Source organism: Ophidiomyces ophidiicola, assembly GCF_022830035.1.
Source record: "Ophidiomyces ophidiicola strain CBS 122913 chromosome Unknown scaffold_5, whole genome shotgun sequence".
Classification (NCBI taxonomy): Eukaryota; Fungi; Ascomycota; class Eurotiomycetes; order Onygenales; family Onygenaceae; genus Ophidiomyces; species Ophidiomyces ophidiicola.
This window is the reverse complement of record NW_026054645.1, coordinates 599,019-611,217: the sequence shown is the minus strand read 5'-3', so window position 1 is coordinate 611,217 and position 12,199 is coordinate 599,019. Positions and strand designations below refer to the sequence as shown.

General features: G+C 51.4%; 4 protein-coding genes across 4 annotated transcripts; 3 read left to right on the top strand and 1 right to left on the bottom strand.

Annotated features, from left to right (window-relative positions):
* Positions 1-408: 408 nt before the first annotated feature.
* Positions 409-2,692, bottom strand: LOZ57_002070 (uncharacterized protein; the record flags this gene model as incomplete). Its single annotated transcript, XM_049251151.1, has 3 exons — positions 409-1,975; positions 2,034-2,066; positions 2,121-2,692. The coding sequence occupies 3 exons, from the start codon at positions 2,690-2,692 to the stop codon at positions 409-411; spliced, it is 2,172 nt and encodes a 723-aa protein (XP_049110001.1).
* Positions 2,693-3,802: 1,110 nt separating this feature from the next.
* Positions 3,803-6,163, top strand: LOZ57_002069 (uncharacterized protein; the record flags this gene model as incomplete). The annotated part of the gene is made up of 1 exon (XM_049251150.1): positions 3,803-6,163. One exon carries the CDS (start codon positions 3,803-3,805, stop codon positions 6,161-6,163), a length of 2,361 nt encoding a protein of 786 aa, XP_049110000.1.
* Positions 6,164-9,544: 3,381 nt separating this feature from the next.
* Positions 9,545-10,327, top strand: LOZ57_002068 (uncharacterized protein; the record flags this gene model as incomplete). The annotated part of the gene is made up of 1 exon (XM_049251149.1): positions 9,545-10,327. The coding sequence occupies one exon, from the start codon at positions 9,545-9,547 to the stop codon at positions 10,325-10,327; it is 783 nt and encodes a 260-aa protein (XP_049109999.1).
* A 524-nt stretch (positions 10,328-10,851) lies between these two features.
* NTH1_1 (alpha,alpha-trehalase nth1) lies at positions 10,852-12,159 on the top strand (the record flags this gene model as incomplete). Its single annotated transcript, XM_049251148.1, has 1 exon — positions 10,852-12,159. One exon carries the CDS (start codon positions 10,852-10,854, stop codon positions 12,157-12,159), a length of 1,308 nt encoding a protein of 435 aa, XP_049109998.1.
* Positions 12,160-12,199: the final 40 nt, after the last annotated feature.

Below are 12,199 nucleotides of genomic sequence, written 5' to 3'. Positions count from 1 at the left end.
CGGGCTGCATGCATGGTCTATGGGATGGATGTGTACTGTACAGTGTCTCTACTACACGCCTACCGCCGCATCGCATCGCACCGCTTCGCATTGCATTATTGTCGTTCCGGGCGACGACAGCTGCGCGGGCCAAACGGATCCTCCTCTCACGCCCCCTGCATGACGTCCGTTGCATCGGGGTACCGCAGGTCGGCGTTTTCTTCGAGGAAGTCCATCCACCGTTTGAGGAACGAACTGCCGCTGTCTCGAGCGTCAGCGCCATCCCTGCTAGTCACGTAGCTAACGTAGAGTCCTCGCGTTCGAGGCTCGTCTGGCGCCCGGCGTGGCAGAGACGACCCTGGCGTGGAGAGGGGGAACGGAGGGGAGGGCATGGGAGGGCATGGCCACGTTACATACCGGCGGATTGTTTCAGAATCCCCGCACACGCATAAGTGTCTTCGCGGACGTGTCATCGCAACTAATTATAGCAGGCCAAATTTCAGCATGTCGCAGAAGAGAAGAGAAGTCGCCAATTCGAAGCCGAAGAGCACGGCGAGACATGCGCGGGGGTACCAAACCATTTAATCTCCTTTTCTCGCTCAGGAACCCGACCTCGCGCTCGGCGTTGCTTCGCACCAGGCTCACCACGATCGCTTCTTTCTCGCGACCCTGAAAGCCGTCCACGCTTCCGATCTCCAGCTTGGGGTACTTTTCCTTCAGGAGCTGTGACAGGAGTGCAACCTGCGCATTGTACGGTGTGATGACGGCCACATCTTCTTCCGCCAGGCCTGCCGTGATGAGCCTCTCAACATGCTGTGCTACGATGGCCGCCTCAAGATCATTGCTTTTGCTGTCCGCTAATAGCAACTCGGCGTCTTCTGTGCGTTCAGGGAACTCTCCCCCCTGGGTGTCATAGAAGATAAGTGGTTCGCGAGTGTCGTCCGTGTCCTGGACAGTATAAGACAAGTCTGTGAGTAGACGAGTTTTGACATGTTCTGCAGCTATCAGATTCGACTCATAGAGTTCCTGAGAAGGAAACTTCATGATCTTTTCATGCATGCGGTATTGGGTGGTCAGCATTCGCTTGATGGTAGAGCCATGAAGAGCCAGAAGGCGGTCAAATAACGTCGTATCAAGGCGTGTGGTTAAACTGTTGGAACCTTCCTTGTCTTTGTGATTTTTCACGCTTTTTTGTTGGCTTACTGCACTAATAGACTTGATCGTCGGAGGCAACTGGAGATGGTCACCGGCAAGGATTGCCTTAGACGCCGACAACAACGGCACCCAACATTGTGCTTCCAGTGCCTGACTGGCCTCGTCAATAATAACAATATCGAATTTCTGGTTCCGGAGCTGATATCCACCTGCTCCGTGCAATGTAGTCAAAACAACCCTGCTCCCACCCACGAGGGTGTCAACACACTTGGACTCTCGTTCTCGAAACTCTTTGCGAAGCTCCTTTAGGTCTTTGTATATATCTCTTCTTTCCCTCCCACTCCTTGTTTTCCAAATACTTGCCTGTTTCTGTTCGATCTCTCGCCTCACGTCTTGAACAATAGCAGCGGCATCAGATGTCTGCGTGAGTGCCTCCAGAGACCGGTCAACCACCGATGATAGTAGACGTGCGGGATGGCCAATTCGTACGAGTGGGATTTTATGTGGGGCTAATCGTTCGACGATATTGTCGACTGAGATGTTGGACGGTCCGCAAACGAGGATGCGTAGGTTTTGGCGGAGAAGCTGAAGTATCAATTCAATGAGCGTGTGGGTCTTCCCGGTGCCCGGTGGCCCGTGGATGAGCGCTATTTCACGACACGCAAGAGCAAACCGAATTGCTTCCTTCTGCGAATCATTCAGATTTGGATTGATGAAGTCAATTGTAGATACAGAATCCCAGTCTGGACTGGAAGGAGAACTATGCCCAAAAAGAACTCTCATAAAGGATGTGTAGTCGGAATCGGTCATTTTCTCCATCTTAGTCATGACTTGTCGCATTCTATAGCCGTTCTAGCTTAGCCTTAGCTCAAACGTTCGCGAACGTTGATAGGACTCACCGGCGATATGTGATATCATTTGCCAGCTTTACCCTGAGAAAGCGTGTCAGAAACTATGGCAACTATAATTAACAAGGCAATCCTCACAACCATAGCTTTTGTGCCCATAAGCCATCAATTCCCTCGTCGTCTTGCGCCCCAGGCCGATTACGATCATCAAACGCAATCCATAGACTTTTTTCTCCAACTCTCGTCACAACACCTTCAAACCCTTTCACTCCGTTCCCATCTTCTTTGCCTACCTTTCGTTTTGAGCTCTTGCTTGCGGTACCACCCCTTGCCCCGGATACAGTAGCCTCGACTCTTACAACATCTCCTACGCGCACCCCATGTGCTGGCAGGCTAGCCCGATCGGAATCTGCACTCCGCGAGTCACTTGCACCCTTTTTGCCCTTGCCACTATTCAATGCAGCGTCAACTCCAAATTCGCCGACCTCTCGTCCGCCCAACCCTGTGCGGCAATTGGTGAGGACCAATCCAGTTAGGGCATGTCCCGCAGCCTGGAGGGCACGACGCGTGGCTGGCGACGCGAAGGATAGCGCGGCATTGCCTCCGCTGGATGAGAAAGTTAGGGCCGATGAGGCTATTTCCGCTTCGTGCTCAGCTAGGAGTTGCGCCTGTTGGGATTGGGCAAAAGATGTGATGGAGACGGATGGCATGGCACTGGAGCGGGAAGTCGGGGTTTCGCGGAACCAGTTCACGGAATCCAAAAGGAGCATTGCGCGTTCATGCGGGGATGCTGGGATAGTTTCACTGCAAAAATTCCACCTGGTAGCGACTGGCTGGGAATAGTTAGCTGAAGTGGGGGGCAGGACGGCTCGTCATTGAGTCAAGTGATTTGTTCCCAGTCATAAAAGCACAAAGATAGGCACACTATTTGCTGCACTATGGAGTAGCCGATCGCTGAGGTCCAAGCAGCACGCTCAATAATGGCGATGTAGTCGGCTTCTGTTGTGCGTGAGGGCGAGACTGTGCGACGTCGGTCCAACTTGAGCGGAAAAAGCAGCGGAACGGAACATTGTAACACCGATAAAAACACTGCAAACCGAACGGTCTTGGCCAATCGGGGGCAGCTGCCGCTGCGTCGGGCCATCACGCCGGTACGAAGTACACAAAACAGAAGTTTGTACGCCAAGCAGGCTTGAACGCGGTGAGTAACTATCGCACGCACGAAATCCGAAAGGGGTGGGCGAAACGGCGGTGAGCGCTGGGTTTCGAAACACCGCTCCAGTCTCCACGCCTAAGCAGCAAGAGGGCTACCGGAGCCGTTGTGGATGATGTCAATCGTTGACTAGCGGGCGCTTGACCTGAATGTTCGCGGGGAACTATGCAGATACGGGGGGCAAGCAGCCGTTGATATGCACACAATCCTTCGACAGCCATGGCGTCGCGATATGCTATCTTCCGGTACGCTTGGGCTAGAGGGTACACAGCGAAGAAGACGTACCGTCTCTCTCGTACCGCAGCCTCTCACAGCCGGCAGCGCGACTGGACGAGGGTGATACCGGAGATGCGCCGGCCCGGCCCCGATGCAGGTTAGCGCCCATGAGTCAGCCGTGGGTGGGATGCCACCGTCCAACCCAGAGCGCCAGTCACCCGCTAGCGTTTTCTTATTTCAACCTTTGCGCGCCGCTGCTCCACGCCTGGCCCCTCGCTGCCCCAGCCGGTCGCTTTTTCTACCCCCCTCGCCCAGCGCGTCTTAGTGTGCGTGACGACTCCCCCTTCTGCGTCTTCCTGCTCTCGAGGACTGTTCCATAAACCATGCTCCGATGTCCGAAGATCGCCAGTCTCTGAATTCGAACGAGCGGGATGGTAGGACCGGCTGCAATCACTACACCGACCTTTTGATTCCCAAAGAACCGCTGGCCCCAGGCGCACAGTCGCAGCCGCCAACAGAGCAGGCTCACAACCAGGCACAGGCACAAGCCCGGCTACGTGAATGTGAGCAGGATCAGACATCCGACGAGCTCTCTCTAGATACCAGCGACAAGGTCTCAGCCACTATTCAGGCACAACTGGCAGATATCCGGATCCGCAACGCCACGGATTCATCGCCAGAGTACCAGACTCCCTGCCAGGAATCGTGCAACGCGCAACGACAGGCCACAGCGGAACCACTGGGTATCACGGCAGTTAACAACGCAGAGTTGGACAGACCCAAAGCGGAAGACTTGGCGAAAATTCTTGTCGCAACCCCTATTCCCACGATCATTCTCAACTCTGACCTACATATCATCCACCTGTCGGACAGCTACCTCGCGATTTTCGAACCGCACAAGCCCGAGTATCTTGGTCGACACATCGCCAGCGTGGAGCCCACAACAGTCCCAATACCAGATATCAAAACTCTCCTTGATGTGATTCAGACTGCTATTTCAACTCACAATATCCAGATGATACCCGATACTGGAGACAGTGGGTCTCCCTTGAATTGTAAATTGCGGGTTACTCCGATATTCGAGGCCAACAGTCTCCTTTACGTGATTCTTGAAGCCCTCAACGTGTCCAGTCCGGAGCTACGGTCCAAAATCCACGAGCATGCCTACGCCACTGAAACGTATCGCGTGCTTGTTGACACGGTGAGCGATTACGCAATCTTTATGTTGGATACCAAAGGCATTGTTACCACTTGGAATGCAGGCGCGGCTATTCTTAAAGGTTATTCTGCCGTTGAAGCCATTGGCAAACATTTTTCTCTGTTCTATGGTGAAGAGGATCGTCAAAAGGATAAGCCGGGGAAAGAATTGGTTTTTTCATTACGTAACGGCAAAGTGGAAGATGAAGGCTGGCGTTATCGTAAGAATGGTTCTAAATTCTGGGCGAACGTCACTATCACCCCGGTATATGAAGCTGGCCACCACATTGGCTTCGTCAAGATTACCAGAGACCTGACTGAGAGAAGGACTGCTGAGGCTCGCCTAATTGCCGCATACGAGGAAACTTCAAAACTGAAGAATGACTTCCTCGCCCACATGAGCCATGAGATACGCACCCCCATGAACGGAGTCCTTGGAGCCCTGTCGGTATTAAATAGCACAGATCTCTCCGAGCAGCAACGTGAATGTACGGAGATTATTGAAAATTCGACATCGATTCTATTACAGATAATTAACGATATTCTTGATTATTCAAAATTGTCCTCGGGCTCTTTCTCTCTGACTACTGACGTCTTCAATGTTGAAGAGACAGTCGATGCTGTTATTCGGAAATACAAATCTAGCAATTCAGAAATCGAGTTAAAGAGTATAATTGACCCGTCCTTCCCTCGACACGTCCGAGGAGACCCCTTACGCTTCCGCCAAGTCCTTCAACACCTAGTTGACAATGCAGTCAAGTTCACAGAACGAGGTTACGTCCACGTCAAGACGAAATTCGAAGAAGACAGTGATGATTTTTTGGTGACAGTGGAAGTTATCGATTCTGGCATCGGCGTTACGGAAGAAGCTATGAGCACCTTGTTCTCTCCATTTACTCGTTCGGCAGATTCCACCACAAAACGATACCAAGGCACTGGACTTGGACTATCAATCTGCAAAAGCTTGGCAGAACTCATGGGCGGTACGGTAGGGTATGCCGTGAATCCTGATGGTCAAGGCAGTGTATTTTGGCTTAAAATTCATCTTGGTCGCATCGATCCTCCTGCGATCAGAACAGCCATTTTCCCATCATCCAACCCATGTGAGGACATCAAAAAAGTTGCTCGAAGTAAACATCTTCTGGTTGTGGAGGATAATATAGTAAACCAGGTGATACTGATGAAGATGCTCAAAACTCTCAACTTCCAGCGCATTGACGCCGCTTGGGATGGAGTGGAAGCTGTGAGCCTGGTACGGAAGAAACCCCTTGCGTACGACGTCATACTCATGGACATCAGTATGCCAATGATGGATGGACTTGAAGCCACCAGGATCATTCGTGGGATGAAAAACGAAGCTCCTATTATCGCGGTGACATGCAATACTCTCAGGGAGAATTTTGACTCGTATATTGCAAAAGGGATGAATGACTACCTTCCTAAGCCCATTCACCGAAAGGATCTCGCCCGGGCACTATTACAGTGGATCAGCGTACCAGAAATCGATAATCAGAAAAGAAGTTTGGTCTCTAGAGGGGGCCAAGAGTCGACGTGATACCGAGTCTCATTTGATGTTCAACTGGCACTTTGGATAAGGGGAATTGGAATTTTCTCACCATCCTATTTCCCAAGTTCGATTTCTTTCACGGGTGCCTTTTCAGAAAGAAACGTGCATGGCGGAGTTTTAAAATTTCTCGCTATTACCTACTTTCCTTGCTTGCCGCCTTATGTGGTCAACTCGAAATTTTCTCTTTAAAAAAAAGGGTCCATTCCAGACCATTAGGCTTGGTTCCCCGATTCCACATGTGTAGCGCAACAAAATTCCGTAAAAAGAAGACGCGGCATGGCACTATTGATAAGAAGCCGAAATGGCCTAATGCGGCCCTGAGATCTAGGCAGGTCTAAATCCCCGCCTAACCGCGGCCTGAAAAACAAATACCAGCAACAGCAATTGGATTAGCCCCAATATAACTATCCACAGCCAAATATTTCCGGATGCCCTGTATTAAGTTGCACCTACTATCCAGTTTACGAACACGATGTGCCGGAATCATCCATACATCTGCTTGTATTCAACAGGTCCTGGATGCTTGGTATGAATCGGGATGCTACCCTAGCTTTGGGGCTCTTACTGCCTTGTTGAATGATGGAATAAGGTGCGGAAGAAGGTTTTTGAAGGGGCCATGGGTATGTGTGGTATCTTGTGCATAAATGTATGCATGTGTGCGTGTTCAGTGTGCTTAAGTGGACATGACAATGCAGCCAACAAAGCTTAATACGGTTAGACAACGGCGTTCAAGCAGTTTGTTCAGAAGAAGAGCCCCATAATTTGCCTATTTTTTCGCCTTTTCTGTTGTGCCACATGGCTACCAGAATCAGGGGCATACTTGAAGGTGCTCGGGTGGTACAGGAAGAGTAAGATGCGTAATAGTCGGGGCCAACAGGGAATGTTGGAAAGCTGACCTGGGCCGTTTGCCAATAGACATAGAGTGCGTGTGGCAGAACACCTGGCAGCACCAGGAATACGGTGGCCTCGTCCCATTCGGTTGCTGTATTGGTGTTACACGCTATACAAGGGTCGCAAATGTCCAGTGGAGTCCTGTTCCCACCATTTGCCATGGCATGGAGCCAGTGTACACCACTCTCGTGCAGGGTGCCTAGACAGACGGTCAGCTGGAGCATGTCTGGCTGGTACTTATATGACCAAGAAAAAAGAGAGACCAAAGAGCCGGAAGACGACACAGGACAGGATGTCCACATTCCAGGACAGGTCATGCTCTTTTGGTCGTGGGCATAATCCCGCGTGTGGCGAAAAACTGGAAGTTGTTGGACAAACCAGGACATGGGCCTCTCCCTCTTTTCTTTTTTCTAATTTTTTGCCTGCGCACCATGGCCACCCTCATAAATGGCCCATATTCCCAGCACCCGCCACTGTAGATATCTCCATATCTACGGTCTGTTTGCCAGGTGAGCGTCGTGGGCTCCATCCATAACAACGATGATATTAAGCGGCCTGAGCTAAGTCGGTGAGAAAACCGCCTTTGTGTGTCTTGGAAAATGGCAAGCGGACAGCTATTCTCGTCTTTCTTTTCACCTTAACCTCTCTGAATATGGAATCTTGGCGGGCTGACGTTCTTTGCGTTCTCTTAAGGTCTTGTTTCTCAGTCGAGCTCTCGTTTTCTTTAGATAAGTCACACATACTGTCTGTTTAGTTTCTCGAGTCCTCTGTCGCATCATCCTATCGAGCTTTGAGAATGGATGTCGGTCCTGTTAGTTGGTTACGATAGAAACGCGCGGCTTTGAATGGCGTTTGAACGGTTTCATTTGGTCTATCAGGACATAGAGACTGTCTTGCGACCGGAGTCCGATTAACACAATGTGCTCTGCATAAGTTTTGGCCTTTGTACTCTGTATTGCCCTGTGCTTTATTTCGTGGACCGACACAAGCCATACGCCACGAGAAATTGGAAGCTATAAGGCAGAGAATATTGGGATTCTTTCAACAGCATTTAATCGGGTGATTGTGGTAAGCCACAAGGGAGCCTATTACCACTACTTTTCTTAAAAATAATTTTATGCAAATTTCTAGCAATTTTGGGCCACGTTTGGTGCTATATTGAGCGTGGGTTTGCATATCTTGGGGCTATGTGCTACTGACAGAGGCTTAAGAGCAGAAGGAGGCAAATATCCAAGGGGAAAAACAAGGAAACGCAAATTTAAAAACCTGGGATTGTTCATATTTAGGCAACCGCGTCTACGGAATACAAAGGTAGCATCGTGGACTTTCCCGCTGCCCCCTAATATATGTATGATTGCAATCCTTGCGGCTAGTATGTAGGCGCCATACTCCGTACGCGCCGCGCTTCGGCGATTAGGAGCAGACAGCCATTCGAGCGCGTGGCTGGCCTCAAGTCTTACGCCATCAAATTCGTCAATGACCCACTGTTTCAAGCTTTTCGGACGTCCGGTCTGTCGGCGCAGGCCTCGGTCGCGAACAAGGCCAACACGAGAGGGCGCCAAAGAATACAGCCGCCGGGACAGTGCGCGGCGCTGGCTTCGTTCAAAAAAAATTTTTTTTATAATCCTTTGCATCCTGCCAATATTAATGCCCACAGCGCAGTGTATAAGCAACAGTCGTTAAGTGCTCCGTACCCAGGCAGGCAATGCTTGGGCGGCGTTTCGGGCAGCCGGGGGCGAGTAGGTTTGGGGCTGAACCCTGGAACGGGCAAAACACACGCGTCGGAGAGTTACTGGCAAACGTGGGAGGAGTGCGGCGTGTTCCTGGACAGAACCAGAGCCTGTGCATCATCATCATCGGCGTCAGCGTTGTCTCGGTGATCTCGCGGCTTCGAGGCTGTGCAGGGTTCGCTAGCTTTGGCCCGGGCTGGTTAGCCGAATCGACGGCGAGCAAACCAGAGAGCCTTATCTGCCAGGCTAAATATAGCCTGGCGGCTTCACCCTCATAAGCTCTTCTTATTTCTGCTCTTCTCTTCATCCTCGCCTCGCGTCTTTGTCTTCTCGTCGTCCGCTCGTCGTGGTCGTCGCTGTTCTCGCACCGATCTTACGTTCGCTGTCCGTACCGTACCGTACTGTACTCCGTACGGCCTGCTGCAGCCAACCTCGCCACCGCTCTCCGCCGCAAGTACCACTCCGCCCAGTCCCTCGCCAGAGAATACTTTGCGAGGTGCTTGTTTCAGGTACCAGTACGCGTATTCCCGGTTTCTGCCTTGTTTTCCGTCTTTTTCGTTTCTTTCTTTGTCTTTCTCAGCCACTTCGCTCGCTCTCGCTCTTAATACTCTCACTCTCTCACTCTCACACACATACTCTCCCTCATCAACCCTCTCTCTCTCTCTCTCTCTCTCTCTCTCTCTCTCTACCTCCATCCAGCAGCTCTTTCTTGCTGCCTGCTGACTGTCCTCAGCTCTCTTCGCCCAAAATGGTCCACGCTTTCTTTCACAGGGCCATCTGCGCAGCCTTGTTGCTCTTCTGCTGCACCCTTGTCCATGCAGAACCCATCCATCGACGCCCGTACCGCGAGCCTCGGGATTCTCAGGATGACCCAACTGTAGCTGCTGCGTTCCACGCTCTCTCTTCCAAGTTCTGGAACTCCGTCTCCGAGCGGTCGCCGGATATCAGACCCGATCTCGGTGCTCCCGCCCAGCATGACCTTCGTTATCAATTGATCAAGAGGCAAGGTGGAAGCGGCATCGTCACTAATTCTACGCCCTCTGTGACCCCGCCCACGCCGACGCCCACGCCATCGTCTACCCCCCAGCAGACTTCCACGAACCAGCCAGCGTCGACCACTCCCAATGCTTCAAGCTCCCCGTCGAGTTCTCCCAGCTCGCCTTCCACACCTCAATCATCTGCGCCTTCTTCTCCCGCTCAGACTAGCTCGCCAGCATCCGCTTCCAGCACGCCGTCGGACAGACCATCGTCGCCATCATCGACTTCTTCTCCTCAGGTTACGCAGCAGCCATCTTCCACTTCTGCCTTCAGCTCCACCCTTGTCGGCACCACCACCAATGATAAGGGTGACCTGATCACCTATACCTCCGTCGTTCTCGTTCAGCCGTCCCGCACAACTCCCACGAGAGGCCCTACTTCCACTGCTGGACGTCCAGGTCTGCAGACCAACGGAGTGTCTGCTCCATCTGGCATGAAGAAAGAGATGTTTGCAATGCTGGGAGGAGCTGTGGTGGTTGCAATTGCGCTCTAGGTGCTCAGCAATACTATTTGGCTGTGAAAAATTGAGCTTTTAGTTTATGAAGTCTGAGTCTGTTTTATGCGCAAGCGGGTCCATTGCATTTTGCGGCGCCTGTTTATGTCTCTCCTTCTATTGATTCTAATCCCCCAATGTTAATTCCTCTCCCCTTCACCCATTGGGCTAGGATATTTCCTGCTTCTCCATATTTCTTCTCTCCTTTTTCTGGAGTGGTTTACTCTCATTACATACCTGCTACTTCTGGATGGAAATTGATGATTCTCGAAATAACAAATAGCTCTGTAAAGATTATATAGCTAACAGGATATTTTATCTTTGCGATTACCATCACAATAACCTCAAAGACAGTTCCTTACCTCGGACTGTTGACATTTCTCTAAATCTGGCTTTCGCCTTTCCAATGTTTGTTTTGTTTGCTTTGGCCATGTTAGGAATGCGCCACTGAGGTGTGGCGGTGCGGCCTCCAACGGCATCGAACACGGTCATACGTCAACTCCGCCAACTGCTGTTCATTTGCGATGCGCACTTCACGGGTCTCCCAGGAGACATCCCGCTTGGTGAATGCCTTGTCCACAGGCCGTCGTATCACACGACAAAGTGTAACAAAGTCGAACTACTTGGGCGCCAGAGGAACCACGAGGTCCAGTACGACTCGGGATACCAGAACGCTCAAGGACGAAGAGCAGCAGGAGGACTGTGTGCGAATTAAATCCGAAAATGGAGATCTAAGCGGCGAGGAAGGGAGCCCTGCTCTTTCAGAGACTAATACAACTGATATCGAGGACCTTTTTAAACCAGAAACGAGTCCTGGACCAAGCTCCCGTAAGCGAAAGTGGGAACACGGGCCTGCGAAAAATGGGGGTTCTTTACTGCGAAAACCACAAAAGGTTATTGTAAAAGAAGAAGAGCCGGGTCAGCCTATCTTTCCAAAGAAAAAGGCTGCGAAATCTCGGAAAGCAATCCCCCCGCCCGGATCTATCCCTGCCCCGGCAAACTGGGAGAAGATGTATAATACCGTCAAGGAGATGCGTCTACGAAATCCCACAGCGCCCGTTGATACCATGGGCTGTGCGGAACTCTATTGGCGCAACTCCTCTGAGCAAGAACGGCGCTTCCACATCCTTGTTGCTCTAATGCTGTCTTCCCAGACAAAAGATACGGTAACCGCCGTTGCAATGCAACGCCTGCACACACAGCTCGGCCCAGAGCATGACAACAGCGAACACGATACAAAGGAGCAGACACCAGCCCTACGATGGGATGCTGCCACCCATTCCGGTGCCCACTCCACTCTCACCATTGCCAATATCCTCCGTGTCTCCCCTACCCGCTTAAATCAACTCATTCGCACCGTGGGCTTTCACAACCAAAAGACCAAATACATCCAGACTACCGCATCTCTCCTACAGGCTAATTACGGATCGGATATCCCACGCACTGCCGCTGAACTCATGACGTTGCCGGGTGTGGGCCCGAAGATGGCGTACCTCTGTATGAGCTCCGCGTGGGGTGTAGATGATGGGATCGGTGTAGACGTACATGTACATCGAATTACGAATATGTGGGGATGGGTGAAGACAAAAGCGCCAGAGGAGACGCGGGTGCTACTCGAGGCGTGGCTGCCGAAGGAGAAGTGGAGAGAGATTAATTGGTTGCTGGTGGGACTGGGGCAGACGGTCTGTTTGCCGGTCGGCAAGAGGTGTGGAGACTGTGCGTTAGCGGGTACGGGGTTGTGTAAAGGGGAGGTTAAGGGCAAGAAAGTCATAAAGAAGGAGAACGTTATGATGAACGAACAGATGGAAATCAAGGTGGAGGAAGATGTCTGAGACTTAATTTACTTTTATTTTCAGGAAGTTAATGCCCACT